Here is a 16481-nt window from a genome sequence, read left to right as displayed (position 1 = left end):
AGCAACAGGAACTCTCGCACTGCTGGTAGGAGTTTAAAGTCATGTTACCCCTCCAGAGAATGTTTTTGACAGGTACCCATTCACTCACCATTCCACTCACAAGTATTCACCCAAGAGAAACAAAACCTATGTCTACACAGAGACTCATATGCTGATGTTCATAACAGCTTGGTATATGAGAGACCAAACCTGGAAGCGACCCAGTGTCCATCAACAGGAGTATGGAGAAAACAGTTGTGGTCTATCCACCCGGTGGAATATTGCTCAAGCATGAAAAAGAACTATTCATGTGTATCACAAACAAGACAGGTCTCAAAAACATTACAAAGATCTGTGTGAAATTCTAAAACTGATGAAATTCTAAACCCAGTGCTGGAAAGTGGATCAGGGTCTGCCTGGGTCTGAGAGAAGGGACATAGGGGACATTTGGTGGTGGTGGGCATTTTCCATATCTCAGTTGCAGTTGTGGGTAATAGGTAATCACTAATATAAATATAATAAAACAAATGTAATTTGTTAAGAATAACTAAGCTGCAGAATTAAAATGAGGACACTTCGTTGAACATGATTGTAACTCAGTAAAAGTGATTTTTAAAATCCTAAACAGAAACATGCTGTCTGCTCAAAGGTCCCAGCACACTGTGGGAGAGACAGTGGCTGCAGAGGGGACCTTAGAGCTCAGAGTCCCCAGAGGGGCTTCTCAGAGCACCAGAAGCCTGGCAGTTGGTTACTAGCTGACATCGGTACCCTTCAAGAGCAGCTGTTCATCTTGAGTTAGTGTCTCCCCTGGCAGCTTTAGTCCAGAGTAGGAATACTCTGTCACTCTAAAACCTTTGGACAGGCTGAGCTTCGGTAGGGCCTGGAGGAGGGAGCGCACCGGTGCCCTGGCCAGGTAGGACCAAGTGTGTTGGGTGTGTGTATGTGTGTGTCGGGGGGGGGGGGGGGGGGGGGGGGGGGGGGGGGGGGGGGGTGCGGGGGGGGGGGGGGGGGGGGGGGGGGGGAGGTCCTCAATCCAGTCTCTCCGAAAGCTGTCTCCTCAGGGCCTTCCTAGACCTCCTTCTGAGCTCTGTCATTTCCCATGCAAGGAGCATGTTCCAGCTTCAGGCTGGCTCGACTTCCTGCTTCTTCAATGACCCAGAGAAAGCATGTCTCCTCCTCAACAAGGGCCCTGAATATCGGTGTCATGGTGTCAAATATTGGTTCTCAGCCAGCTCGTATTTGAGGGCACACTTTCAAATGTCAACACTGTGGTTGGCTCACCTCACTTGAGGAAGCTTCTCTCACATCTAGCTCAGGGCCCTGCACTTGGTAATGTTTGAAAACATGAATATGAATAAACAGCACGTGGCCATCTCTGTGTAGAATGGAACATATTGTCACATCTGAGTGTAATACATCTTAATCCCGGATGCACAGCACAAGGCAGATTCAGCCCACTGTAACCACAGAGACTCTCTGTGTAACTGTTAGGGTCCTGGAGAAGTCCTGCAAAAGACCACCGTCCATGTACGCCATCAGCAAGAGTGTTGATTATCTCAAGAATAAAGGTACCAGCATACTTGGGACATACATCCAACACAAAGGCAAAGTGGTGGCCCTTAGAGAAGCTCACAGATTCCTTTTAAGCACAGCTAAGGGGAGTTTTAGGGACAATTAGTTCATCTCAGATATGATTGGCTTACATGAGTGGCAATCATATTAGTATGTTCTACTTGGCTAGTGCTAGCAGGGGCTGGTTAAAGTTACAGTTTTTCCATTTTTGGGAAGACCTGAACAAGTCCCAGGCTTTGTCCTTAATTGGTTATTACCTTGAGCTACTGGGGTGTGTGTGTTGGGGGGGGGGGTGCTGGCTCTGGCCTAGTATGAGCTATGTCCTTCGTCTCTGTTGTCATGGACGTTGAAGATTTTTCGTGGCTTTCTCAGAAACTGTCTGTCCAGTTTCAAGAGGGGGAACAGAGGCCTAGTTTTTAACTGAGTTATTAGAAGCTTGTCATATTTGTCAGGCCTTCTCAGTAACGATGTGACACGTTAATCTCTAACTGTGACACGCTAACCTCAGCCCTGCTGTTACATGTGTCAGAATCAGTATAGCAATGTAATATGCTGATCTCACTGTGACCTGGTCCCCTGTGTGATACTGAAGCTTGTCTCTGGCAACCTCTGTACTGATTTCAGTGTCACCAGGGACTCTAGATCAGTTCCTCTGAGACACTGAGGAGAGAGAACCCCCCATCCTCCAGCTCTGAGGGTCTGTTAGCCTTGGGCCTCTCACGGTTAGTCACAGGAGTGGTTTCCATATATCAGAATTGAGTGACATTTCAAATGGCTTCAGAAATTTGCTAGGGTGGGTGTTGGAAATGGCCCATGAGAGGGCACAGGAAATGCCAGGGAGCTGGGGAAATAGCTCACTTGGTCAAGAGCTGGCTGTTCGAGCCTGAACACCCGAGTTCATTCCCCAGAACCAGGATAAAAAGAAGCGAGGTTCAAGCTTAGAATCCCAGTGCTGGGGAGGCCGGGGCATAGATCTCTGGGGATTCATGAGTAGACAGTTGAAATAACCAGTGAGCCCCCAACAGGGGGCCTGTCTCACATTTAAAAAAAAAAGTGGATGACACCTGAGGAATGACCAAAGGTGATTTGCTGGCCTCAACAGGCAAGCCCACATGCACACATGCATACACACACACACACACACACACACACACACACACACACACACACACACACACACCTGGGGTCAGTGGACAGAATTCCTGTTTTATACAGTAACTATTTTTCTAGTCTTATCTTTATTTTATTTAAAATTATATGCTGAGGATTTCCCAACCTATCCAAAACTAATTGATAATGTTTTCATTCCCAGATATTTTCTACCCAGATCCTCTAGTATTTATTCTACAGCTGAGGTTATGGGTAGAAAGCATGCAGGTTTTCAGAAGCACTTTGAAGTGGAAGAGTGCCCATCCATTTCTGTGTCTTTCTGCTAATTCCCTCTGAGACTTGGTGGGTGCATTCCCGGACTGCTCTGGGCTCTGATCCTGGGTGGTTCTGACTTGCTCTTGTCACAGGGACCCAGCTCCCTGTTCCTGATGCCCAGGACCCTGAGGCCCCACTAATGCCTGCCCTTTGATGGGTCCAGCTTTTGAAGGCCTAGGAACTCTCTCTCTCTCTCTCTCTCTCTCTCTCTCTCTCTCTCTCTCTCTCTCTCTCTCTCTCTCTCCCTCCCTCCCTCCCTCCCTCCCCCCTCCTTCTATCTTCCTCCCTCCACCTTTCCCTCTCCTTATTGCCTCTCCCCACCCTCTTTCCCCACAAAGCTCTGCTCTTCACTTCTTCCATGACCTTCCCTGGCCCGCACACCCCTCCACACCTCCCACAGAGTGAGCTCACTGCCCCTCTCTTCTCTGTCTTCGCTGCCCTGCCATGCACACTGCACACCTGCTTCGCGCACTCCATCAGCACAAAGGGCCCCATGGCAGCCAGGGGTGCTTCTGGATTCTGGGGAAACAGTGATATGGGGACTTCTGGGGAGGGCAGGGAGGAAAGAGGGCCAGGTGATTGCTCAGTGTTCTATGTGTTCAACGATCGGACGTGAAGATGGGGCCGTGGGCTGCTGCAAACTGGGGACTCTGCCTGTTTCTACTTCGGGAAACTTGAGATCTTCAGAACCAGAACAGAGTCTGTAGGCATCCCTGCATCACTTATCAGCCGTGTGCCTTGGACAAGTTCCCAAAATCTTGGCTTGTTTTTTTGTTTTTGTTTTTTTCACCTGTATAACGAAACCAACAAGGCCCATTTCTTGGGGTGTTCATAGGGATTAAATGATTGGTACTGGAAATGTGCTCGGTGCTGTGCCTGGAACAGTGGGTGCTCAGAAATGATCCCCCACTCCTGTCACCTAGACTAATCCCATGGCCGCACAAAAGGAAGTGAAGTCACAAAGGGCTGACCTTCATGTTCAAAGCCATGGGGCCACTTAGAGGCAGGAGTGAGAGCAACTACCCAGGCCGTTCTTAGACCAACAATCAGATATGCTGCAGTTTCTGCTCTGGTGGGCAGACCTTGCTGCTCCTGAGTGGAATTCAGGCCCAGCATGCCTTTCCTTTCATCTCACAGCTTACCCTGCAGAGACACTACCATCCACACTTCCCAGGTAGGGAAACAGCCTCAGGGAAGTTCAGTCACTTAGTCATCCATCCTTCATGCAAGGAAGGCTGAGAGGCAGAGCCAGGACTCGAGCCCAGGGCAACCTGTCTTCAGGCCCATGCCCCTCTGGACATCTTTGTTGCTCCATTCTCTTGGGTCAGGTTCCCAGGAGGCGGAGTTTGGGAGGCCCGGTTCTGCAGAAAAAAAGCCTGACTATGCACTCAAGGCCCCTCCTGTCCGGACAATGTCAAGCCTGGGTGACCTGGCCCCAGGCTGCTACCCATAGCTGGGGGGTCTGAGCTGTCATCTGGCCTGCGGGGCTGTATTCCTTAGATGGCAGATTCCACTCAAGCCCTAGTTCCTGCTGTGCCTAGATTGCAGCCCTCATTCATCTGGAGAGAAGGCTCATCGCCCAGACAGCTTCCGGCCCCCAGTGGGGGATCAGAGCACAGAGTCCCTGCGGTGACACTCCAAGACTTCTGGGCCTTGTCCCTCTTGTCACCTGAGACTCCATCTTCACGACCCTCCACAGTGTCACCACTTCCGCTCGCCCGAAGCAGATGATTTTAATTGATTGATTGATTGATTGATCGATCTATCGATTGATATGGGGCATTTTCACCTGTCATTCGTTCTTGTTGATTTCTACCCCCTCTGAACAGCCCCCTTCACTTTCTTGTTACAGGAATTCTGTTGTCTCCTTTTCTCTCGCAGTCCCACTGAAAATCCCCTTCCCTCAGAGGACTCTAAGTCAGCCTGCCATAGACACCTGCTCACCCGTGTCCACCACTGCTCTGTTCACAGTAGCCAGGAAATGGAACACTTCCAACAGACGAGTGGATAAAGAAAATGGGGTGCAAACACACAACGGAATATTGTTCAGCCACAAAGAAAATTAAAATCATGGCATTTGTAGGAAAATGGATGGAACTTTAGGTATTTATGTCAAACAAAATGAGCCAGAGTCAGAAAACAAATACTACAGGTTTTCCTCCCATGGAGATTGTGTGTGTGTGTGTGTGTGTGTGTGTGTGTGTGTGGCCGGGGGTTGGGGAAGCAGGAATATTAGGAAGAAAACCACGAGATGGCGAAAGGAGGTGGCACTTTCAATAGGAATCTTCCCACCTCCAAGCCTTTGCTCCAGCCGACCCTCTCCCTGCTGAGCTCAATCATGAGTCTTGACAACACCCTGGGTTCAATTCCCCCCCCTCTCACTTTCTGCTGGGTGGCCTCTTCCGGGTTATTTCATCTCTCTGATCCTTGATGTTCTTTCTTTGTGAAACAGTGGGGAGGGGGAGGGGAAGTCACCTAACTAAACAGCAGACAGTGAGTGTCTTATCTAACCCATTCAACCTCTTAGATGCCTTGGGAATGGGGTGGGGGAGGTGACAGCGCTCATCTTCCTGTCACAGAGGACCTGAAGTCACAAGTGGAAGTCCAGACAGCTGCCAAGTGGTAGAGCCAGGATGTCAGCCCAAGCCTGCCTGGCTCCGGCACTTGCCTATGGTCATTAGATTTTAGGGTCATTGCCTTTACCCACCTTGGCGACAGACAGAAATGTCAGTGGGAGGAGACCAAGGACACGTCCACAGCTGCAGCTGCAGGGGCTGCGGAAGCTGGTCCTCCTGGATCACACCCGCTGTGTGAAACTAGCCTTCCACGGCCTTCCAGGGTCTTCCAAGGTCTTCCATGGCCTTCCGCCATCAGTTCCCAGGACCGTGGTCCCTTGTTACTGGGCTCAAAGTGAAATAACTGTGTTTCCCACCTCCTTTGCTCTCTCCGACCAGGGCCTGGTCATAGAGCGCCTAGGACGAAGACCTCTCCTCATTGGTGGCTTCGGGCTGATGGCCCTCTTCTTTGGGACCCTCACTGTGACGCTGACCCTGCAGGTGAGACATTGTGCGTGTCACTCTTGGAGGGAATTGATTAGCAGAGAGCTGGCTCTGGCTTCATCCCTTTGGAGTCTTGGGCTTGTGGGCTTAGCCTCTCAGCAGACCCCTCCTGTGAGGCGTATTTCCCATGGAGGTTCACTTCCAGAGCCCTGGGTGGCACTGGGGATGGATGGGTCCTGGAACTTGGAGACAAGACACCTGACTTCTGACCCTGCCACTGCCACAGATGAACTGTGTTGCAGTGAGCAGGAAGCCTCCCTTCCCTGAGCCTCAATTTACCTCTCTTTGGAGTGGGGGAATATGTTAGATACCCCTAAGGTGTCCCTCCTTGCAAGGGGAGCTGGGCACTGCCTGTCAGGTGACTTCTCAGTAACTACCCTGTCACCTGGATTCCGTGACCTGGAATCCTGGCTTTTCCACTTACCACTCTGCTGGCTCCTCTTGGGCCCGAGCTCTACACGGGAAAGTTGTAGAGCATCCCGTAGCCTGGGATGCTGTGAGGAGTAACTAACAGCATGTAGAGTGAGTGGTCCAGGAGTGCGCATGTGTGTTTATGTGGAAGAACAATTATATCCACTATCCTTACAAAATCCAGGGTTTCTTTTTAAAAACTTAACATTTTATTTTGCATATGGGTGTTTCCCCTGCATGTATGTCTGTGTACCACATGTGTGACTGGTGCCCACTGAGCCCAGAAGAGGGTGTTAGACCCCCTAGAAGTGGAGTTAAAGATGGTTGTGAGCCACCAGGTGGGTGCTGGGAACTGAACCTGGGTCCTCTGCAAGAGCAGCAAGTGCCCTTAACTGCTGAGCCATCTCTCCAGGCCCAGACTGCCTACTTTTATGGAGAGAAAGTCCAAATCATAAATAGAAGTGACCAACGTTTCACAGCTGGATGGTGGCAGAGGTGGGATTAGGTCCCAGGGTCTTTATTACAAGCCCCACATCTTTCCCTCCTGCTCCCTCTCCGGCTCGGAGCAACCTGGATTCATGAAGCACTTACTGGGCTGGTAAGTCTGGGTATTATTTTCAGGAATACATTTTAACATTGAAAGTTGGGCATCTTGGTCATCAGCTGGATATGCTAACGTTCCAAACAGTTCCAGAATGAGGCAAGAGTGGTGTGGTGATGTCAGAAGCCTGTCCTTCAGAGGTGGTGCTGAGCTGGCTCCTCCTTAGGGGACAGTGTGTTGCCTGAGCTGGCATTTTCCCATATCCAGACATAGAGTGGTCCTGAGCTGGGTGGCTTTGCACTGTCCCTCTGAGGTTCTGGGAGAGGGAGTGGAAACTGCTCTGGGGTCTATCTTTCTTCTGCCTCAAGCATCCCCCCAATCTAAGTCCCACACAACAGGGCCTTGGAGCTCCCTCAACATCTGCCTATAGATGAGTGGCAGACCCTCTGGACATTCCAGGAGTGAGTTAGCCCTCCACACTCATGGAACAGCAGGAGTGTAAACATGGTGCTTTACACAGTGAGAATGATAACTGAGAGAAATTTCAGTGTAACAATGCCTGAACATTGTCTCCGATGCTTTGCTTTAAACAAAGCATTCAATCGCTATTACATGTACACTTATTTACCGTTTCTGGCATACTGGAGCCTTTGGAATTCTGTAGGCATCATCTCATTTCCCACATCTGGGAAATCAGAGGACAGAATGACTCTGATGGTTGCAATTTGCAGCAATTGAGGCTCAGGGATATGTAATGGCCTGTCATACAGATGGAGTCAGGAAAATGCAGGTCCCTTGGACATCCTGCTGCTCCTTGCCTGTTCACATTGTCCTTTTTCTGCAGGACCAAGCCCCATGGGTCCCTTACCTAAGCATTGTGTGCATCTTGGCCATCATCGCCTCATTCTGCAGCGGCCCAGGTAGGACACCCTCTTGTGTTGTGCCTGGCCTGGGGGACTGGGGTGCGGCTCAGATATCTCCTTGACTGGTAGGGAACTTCAGGCCCAGGAAAAAGCAAAGCCTAATTGGGGGGGGGGGGGGGTGTGCTCCAGCTTTAGACCTTACTGAAGTGCAGTGGACTGCCTTCATGCTGCCCACAAAGGGCAGATACATGCTAACCGACATGCCTGCCGGTGGTAATGTCCAAGAGTCCAATAATGACAAACCTGGGATGCTGTGTGCCGGGCTTAGGACCGACTTGTGAGGAATCAAAGATAATCAAGGTACATCTGTGCCTCAGAGAAGGTACAGGTACTGAGGAAGTTCACTGATGATGGTGGCTAGGATGGATGAGTCACTGCTGATTAGCTGCACTCTAGGAACTTGAGAGTAAACTCCCTCGGGGTTCCTGGCAGCTCTAGGGAAGGCCATTGTCACTCAGTAGCAGGGGAACCCAGCCTCTATCCACCATCTTGCCCAGTGCCTGCTGACTATGGAGCCATCAACTGGGAAAGTTGGTTCTTCTTGTGCCTCAGTGTCCTTGTCTGTAAGATGGAGTGTTGTTGAAGGCCTTGCCATTTTCCTGGCCTTGTGGCTGTGACCAGCTAGAGCCTCCCTAAGACTGGTGCTGAGAGGTAGGTTTAGGGTGTCATCCAATGTGGTTGCACCTTCTCTTCCTGAGAGGGTGTTCATAGCCTTGCTTTGCTTTTTCTCTATGTTAATGAAGACTAAATTGTGGGGCTGGTGCTCAGTCAGTCATATATTGTCTGGTATGCAAGATGATCCCGGAATCTCATTAATCAGTCCAGGTGACACCTGCCTATTAGATTTCGAGCAAAACAAATGGAATTAGACTTCTGTCTCATCTAGTGTCACTTACTTTCAGACACCATGTTGGTTCCTATTTGTGATGGTTGCATGGAAAGCATTTGTCCCCATCCCGAGTACCAGTGAACTGTGATGAGGTGGCCGAGGGGGACTTGAAAAGATCGTGGAAATGCCACTCACACCAGCACATGCACATATACCCTCACCATGAAGGCAGGGTTTCAGAATGGTTCGAGGACAAAGGAGACGTTGTGCGGACTAGACTCATGTCCCCTTGACATACACTAGAGTCATTCTGGAAGAGGGAATCTCAGTTGAGAAACTGCCCCCCACCACATTGACCTGTGGATAAGCCTGTGCTGATGTATTTTCTTGATTGATAATTGATGTGGGAGGGCCCATCCCACTGTGGGTGGCACCTCCCCTGGGCCGCTGGTCCTGGGTGCTATAAGAAAGCAGACTAAGCAAGCCATAAGGAGCAAGCCAGGAAGCAGCACTCCTCCATGGCCCCTGAATGAGTCCCTGCCTCCAGGTTCCTGCCCTGCCTTCTCTCGGTGATGGAGTGTGACCTTAGATCTGTAAGCTGAAGATTTGTAAGCGGAAACAAACACTGCCCTCCCCAAGTTGCTTTTGATCATGGTGTTTTATCACAGTAATAGAAACCCTAACTAAGACAGGTGCCTGCCTGGCAGGGCAGCAGAGTGTCAGGAGGAGAAACACCCATGCATGCTGCCGCCACCTAGAGACCTGAGGTGTGGACAGCAGCATCTGTAGCGTGCTGACTGTGTGCTAGGCCCTGTTTCTAAGTGTTTCGACCCCCCAAAAATACCATGGGAATGTAATTAGTACATCAAGACAGATGCCCAGCTTTCCCCAGCCATCTGAGGGTGCACCTTGGTCCACTGTTGTCCTGTCACTTACACAGAAAGGGTCTCTGCAAACACCATGACCAACAGAGTGTCAATTCACATGAGGCAGGGAGGAGGTCCCATTTGACAGGACTCAGTAGCCAGTGTGTGTTCAAACTTCAAGAGTCTGACACCGGCTCATTTATTTCAGGCATATTTAAGCACAGCACAATTTGGAAAAAAAGCTTCTTGGTGATAATTAACACATTCCTATGTGTACAGCAAAGCTTAAGACATACTTACATTGAAACTCTTGTAAAGTACAAGTGACATCTTCCATAAAGACAGGTTCTATAGATTATAGAGATTAACTGAGAAAGAGGCTTATGGTAAACAAAGTTCATGATAAGGATCTGCAGACAGAGAGAAGATAGCTGTAGATTGACTAGGGTAAACATAAGAATCTGTGGGAGCCCATGAGGTCTGACCATACAGATGGTGCAGAGGTCACCAGGCTATTAATACCCCTCTTCCCAGCCTTCTGGGCAGCAAACCAGTTATACATCTCTCCCTTTGAAGAGACAACCCTTCATGTTTAGCATTCCTGGTTTCCCTAGCGCTCATCTGTGAGCAGAAGGACCTCCATGCCTCCTACCACTGAGGACCAGGAGCCGCCCTGACCTCTCCTATGGGCCATCCCTGAGCTACCTGCTAATCTTAGACCAGGTGCCTCCTGCAAACAGTGCTGAGCATGTAGGACGCTCTCTTGCCTTCCTGCTCGTCAGTACCATCCTGAGGTAGGATTGGCATGTTGAGTAGAGAAATGACCAGGTCATTTTCTTTCCTTTTGGTTTCACTCATCCTATCCCAGGAATAGAAAATGGGTTAAAGGTGAGCCGCCAAATTCTTTCTTTCCAAACTAGCCTTATTCTCAATCTATAGACGGAAAGAAAGCAGTTCAGATTGATTTTCTGCATCATAGAGCTGAGAAATGATGGGTGTGGACCTTCTCTGTCTTGTCCTAAGAACCATGATCTTAACACTTGCATCCATACCTGGCTGGTGAGCATTAACTGTTTGCTAAAACTTGAGTAGAATTATATTCATTCTGAGATTGACCTACAAGGTTAAAAACTACTTGGATGGCTCAGTGTCTAAAAGCGTTTACCACCAAGTCTGAGGATCTGGGTTAGATCCCTGGGACCCACATGGTAGAAGGAGAGAACCAACCCCCACCAGTTGTCCTCTGACCTCCACATACGTGCCCACACATACATACATACATGTCATTTTTTTTAATTACTCAGAGGAAAAGAAGCCTACACCAAGAATTCTGGATATGAGGAGGGGGACTTCCACTTTCTTCTTCCCAGGATGAGGTTAACCTCCATCTCCACAAATCTACCCTGCATGTGTCTACACAAGACAGGGTTTTGTCACCCATGTCCCTCTGACAGACCTTCTCAGCTGAAGGTGACGCTGAAGAATGCTGATTTTCATAGTTTCCATCAGTCCCTGCTTCAGGCATCGTCCCTACTCGGAAGTCAGGGACTGGCCTTCGGCTTTGGCTCTTAAGTTCAGATCCCCCAAGCCATAACACTTGGTATTGATGGGAGAGCTTTCATGTCTCAGAGTGTGAAAGGCTCAGCTCCACAAGGGTATCCACGGGCCCTCCAGGGAAATCATCTGCACCCTACAAGCACAGATAAGCTCTCAGTCCTGACCCTTCACCCCCAAACTCTGTGTTCACTCAGCAGCCATGCCTCTCTAGCAAGCAATGATCTCAGCCACTAGATGGACTGGTTGTAGGACCACAGTCAACTCACATTGACCGTGCCCAGCCCACAGCCTCGGGGAGATTACCTATCTAAGGGAAATCTGGATTGAGAGAGCGTCACCATCTACCTAAGCCTTGAGGGCAGAGCCCATCCCAGGAGGAGCTCTCTGGGAAAGTGAGGAATGAGGACAGTGAGAGATAAATGGCTCAGATCCCCCCAGTATGCCCTCCCCATAAGGAAATGGCAGTAACCCAGGGACCTGCTGGAATTACCCTCCCAGGAGGGAACACAATAGTTTCCCCCAGACAGCTTCTCTCCTGAGCAATCAATTTAAGGAAACCTGACAGGGAGTTGAAGTCAGGCAGAGGGAAAGAGAAAACATAAAGACAGCAGTTTCCTTCTACATATTTTATGTGTGTGTGTGCAGCCCCAAGGCAGCTCAGAGAATCTCATCAACAAAGCACTTGAAAGCCTTACTTTGAAGGACGGATGATCTCTATACCTCATTTCCAGTCTGAAGGCTGTCATGAGGGCCTGACACCTGGAAGGGAGATGTGGGCTTAGTGGAGAGGACAGAGGTACCCAGAGGGAGGATGGTCTTTGACGATAGGAATTAGGATGGCAATGAGCACCCCAGATGATGGGGCTGGCCCCATAGGATGTACCAGGTGCCCACTTAGCTCCTGTCCGGTATGAAAAAAGGTTTCGTCTACTTGTCATAATGCCTTGGCCCTGTGGAGCCTTTCCTGCAGGTAGAAATTACCTGAGTACTAGGTGAAGGACAGATACAGGAGCCCTCCAACTACACAATTCAGAGTTCTACAGAGGGACTAATGTAGCTAGTAGCTAGAGTTTTCCTGCCTGGCCCACAGTCAGGACAAATCTCTGACACCCGCCAGTCCCACAGCCACTCAGACCCAACCAAATAAACACAGAGACTTATATTGGTTACAAACTGTATGGCCGTGGCAGGCTTCTTGCTAACTGTTCTTACAGCTTAAATGAATCCATTTCTATAAATCTATACCTTGCCACGTGGCTTGTGGCTTACCAGTACTTTACATCTTCCTTGTCCTGATGGTGGCTGGCAGTCTCTCTCCTGCCTTCCTGTTCTCTCAATTCTCCTGTCTGTTAGTCCCGCCTATACTTCCTGCCTGGCCACTGGCCAATCAGTGATTTATTTATTGACCAATCAGCAACACATTTGACATACAGACCATCCCACAGCACTTCCCCTTTTCTTTTCTTAAAAAGGAAGGTTTTAACCTTTACACATCTCCAAAGTCAGCTTGATATATTTGGGAATTTGGGCGTAGCTTCTCTTACTACTTCCTGCTGGAGGGGGGCACTATATCTTATGGGGACACAAAGAATACTTTAGGATTATGGAGTAGTCCATGAGGGTGTATCGTCTGAGCCAGTTGCCTTGAAACAGTTCTGGATGTTGGATCATCTGGGCCATGGTGTCATCGGAGACCTTTCAGGTGGTTTTGGCTGGTCAAACCTGATGTATCTTAATCTGGTACAAATCCATAGCCTCTGGCTTTCTGTGGAAACAAAAGCAGAGCCTCCTTTCCAAAGCAACATATCCTTACATCCAAATTTTGAAGTCAAGGTACCTTTAAAATATACATTTTGGCATAACTCAACAGCTTTTGTAATCAAATGTTTTTCTTCAGTTACGAATATCAAAGAGAACATAATCCAGATTTTCTGTGTGGTAGCCATCTTTACGTGGCTTATTTTTTTATATTAGCTTGAGCCTATTGCTTTGAACTGCAGCCTTCTAAGCCTGAAACGGCGCTGGCACTGCTGGCTCCGCCCACTTCAGCTTCCCAACATGGCGGTGATACGTTTTCCGCCAGCTCTGGGAGTCATCAACTCTCAGAAATAGTGGGTTTATGCTTCTATCAAAGCAGCGTGTAGCCCAGAAACCTCTTTTTTTTTGTTTTGTTTTGTACTAGCAAAGGCTAAATCCACCGCACAGCTTAATGTGCCACTTGCAGAGGCCTCATTCCCACCATACTGCAGGTCGAGCGCACACGCCAGGAACCCGCCAGTAGCTCAAACCAGCAGCTGCCGCTCATTTGAGAGAGACAATTAGGAACTGTTTTTAGCTCCGTTTTAGAATCTTTTTTCTCAGGTTTTAGGTGGAAACTCTTGCCACCACGTTGGACGCCATTTGTAGCTAGAGTTTTCCTGCCTGGCCCACAGTCAGGACAAATCTCTGACACCCGCCAGTCCCACAGCCACTCAGACCCAACCAAATAAACACAGAGACTTATATTGGTTACAAACTGTATGGCCGTGGCAGGCTTCTTGCTAACTGTTCTTACAGCTTAAATGAATTCATTCTATAAATCTATACCTTGCCACGTGGCTTGTGGCTTACCGGTACTTTACATCTTCCTTGTCCTGATAGTGGCTGGCAGTCTCTCTCCTGCCTTCCTGTTCTCTCAATTCTCCTGTCTGTTAGTCCCGCCTATACTTCCTGCCTGGCCACTGGCCAATCAGTGATTTATTTATTGACCAATCAGCAACACATTTGACATACAGACCATCCCACAGCAGACTAACATCTCAACCAAGTTCTTGCAGACCCCATAGGAGCATCTAAAGTAAGGAGATGGGGACAGAGGCAAGAGAAAAGATAAAACAGAGTGCCAGCCATGCCCTCCTCACATCTACAGAGAAGGAAGTGGGAAGGTGTTATTTCTGACCTGAGGAAGCCCTTGGAGAGTCAGACTTGGTGGTAACCATTTTCAAGGGGTTTCAGGAGAGGGAGGGGCCAGGACTAATGGGTGCTGCATGGCTAGTATTCTAGATTCATTTGAACACTGTTTATACATTATCCATTCTCGTTCTGTGTGTCTGTGAGATTGGTTCCAGGATCTTGGCAGTTGGTCAGGTCTGGGCTCTGACCTCTAACATGGCACAGTAGTACACAGCAGATGAGAGTGGATTTCATCCACCCAGGGTTCAAATTCAACCAGCAGCTACATGGCCTGGAGCACCTCACTTGGGGTTTAAAACGCAGAACAAGAGCTCTGGCCCTGCTAATAGATTCCACTACCACTAGGTCATGAGACAACAGATACAAGTCTCCTGCACAGTGGCTAGTGTGGATATGACCCCAGACATTCCTAACTGTTGAATAATGAACAGGTGTAGGAACAAATGAGAGATAAAAGGAGAGAGAGAGAGCAAGAGAGGGGCAGAGAGAAGGAGAGAAAGGGAGGGAAAGAGAGAAAGAGGCAGACAGACAGACTCCCATGCATGGTTTTGGCCTCCTCACAACTGAACTAAGCTGTTTAGATGGGATTCAAATCAGGTGACTCTGTCCCCTGAGGAGTGAGAAAATTATGTCTAAAGCAGAGTGACAGGAAAATTAATTTCTAGTCTTCATGACAAAGCAGAAATTATTGGCTAGAAAAGTAGGTACATATACACTCATATAATTAGAGCCATAAACTGAGACACATCTTGACACCAAACCAGTATGTGGTCATGATTCTTGAAAGACAAACCCACATAATACAAAATTAGCTGTCATTGCCAAGGACATATCAATGAATTTAAATGAGGGTGAGGCTTACCTCTGGAGTCATTGGCATATGTTATTAATAGTAGCCCCTTCTAGAACTGGAAAGCCAGCCTCATGCCCATGTCCACACAGGGACTTGTAGAAAGGTTCCCATGACACGAGCCTTCTGAATTCAGCTTGTGAATGCTAAGACAGCAATGTGAAGTTGTAGCTGCTCCAGGGCCTGGTAGAAGATGGTCCCCAAGGCAGGGCAGTCAAATGGACTTAAAGAACCATTGTGTGAATGGTCTCCTCTCTGATCTGAGGGCAAGGCTAGAGGACTCAGCAAGACAGAGGCCCCAGGACCAGCCACAGTGGGAAGCTGTCCCATCCTCATGACCATCCAGACATGTGGAAAAATCCATGGTGAGACTGAAGCCTGGAGGGAGGCTGTGTAGTGATGCAGAGTGGCTGCCTTGTGGGAGCTGTCACCCTTCAAGCCCTGGGTGCCTTGAAGTCAGAGACCTGTCAATGGACTTCTGCAATATGGGCCATCCTAGTGACCAACTGAAGTACATGAGCCATAGTCTCAGTGCATAGGGACCCAGATCAGGGAATTCGATGACAGAGGAAGGACTGGGGGCAGATAGGTAAGAAAAGGAAACTAGCTCAGAGTGAAATCATTGTTTTAGTCTTGTTTCCATTGCTGTGGTGAAATATTCTGGCAATAGTGACTCTGAATGAGAAAGGCTTATTTAGCTTACAATTCCAAGTTAAAGTCCATCATTGCAGGGAAGTTAAGGCAGGAGCATGAGGCAGGTAGTCACATCTACAGTCAAAAGCAGAGGGAAATTAATGCACTTATGTTTATTAGTGATCAGCACCTCTTTACACATACACAGTATGCAGGGAGTCTGTCTAGGGAGTGGCACTGACCCACTATGGGCAGGTCTTCTCACCTTAAGTAATGTACTCAAGAGAATCCACAACAGACAAGCCGACAGACAACGTATCCTAGACAACCCCTTGTTGAGACTCTCTTCATAGGTGGTTCTAGATTGTCAAGTTGGCAATTAAACTTGAACAGTAATTTGCCATCCATATTAGTCATTACTCAACAGATTACTTAAGACAACCTACTTAGAAAATAGAAAGGGGTCATTTTAGCTCATAGTTTGGGAGATTTTGGTCTGTCTTAGGGTTTTATTGCTGTGAAGAGACACCATGACCACAACATCTCTTATAAAGGAAAACATGTAATTGGAGCTGACTTACATACAGTTCAGAGGTTTAGTCCATTATCATCATGGCAGGAAGCCTGGCAGCATGCAGGCAGACACGGTGCTGGAGAAGGAGCTGAGAGTTCTACATCTGATACAGCAGACAGCAGGAAGAGCGAAAGAGAGACTGGCTTGAACTTCTGAAACCTCAAAGCCCACCCCTAGTGACACACTTCCTCCAACAAGGCTATGCCTCCAATAATGCCACCCCCTGTGAGTCTATGGGAAACACTTGCATTCAAACCACCTCAGGTCTGTGATAGGTTGGGTGCATTGGTCCTGGAATAAGGCAGTGTGA

General features: G+C 48.6%; 1 protein-coding gene across 2 annotated transcripts in view; it reads left to right on the top strand.

The window, feature by feature from the left end:
* Nucleotides 1-16481, top strand: part of Slc2a9 (solute carrier family 2 member 9) — a 143752-nt gene that overhangs the window by 96206 nt on the left and 31065 nt on the right. For both annotated transcript variants that reach the window (XM_052734817.1, XM_052734816.1), the window contains 2 exons: nt 5931-6032; nt 7832-7907. In XM_052734817.1, coding sequence (XP_052590777.1) covers nt 5931-6032; nt 7832-7907 — 178 coding nt within the window. The remainder of the gene's footprint in view (nt 1-5930; nt 6033-7831; nt 7908-16481) is intronic.

Source organism: Peromyscus californicus, unplaced genomic scaffold, assembly GCF_007827085.1.
Source record: "Peromyscus californicus insignis strain IS unplaced genomic scaffold, ASM782708v3 Scaffold_13__1_contigs__length_99412109, whole genome shotgun sequence".
NCBI lineage: Eukaryota > Metazoa > Chordata > Mammalia > Rodentia > Cricetidae > Peromyscus > Peromyscus californicus.
Note: the sequence above shows the minus strand (reverse complement) of the source record. Positions and strands in the feature narration are given on the sequence as shown.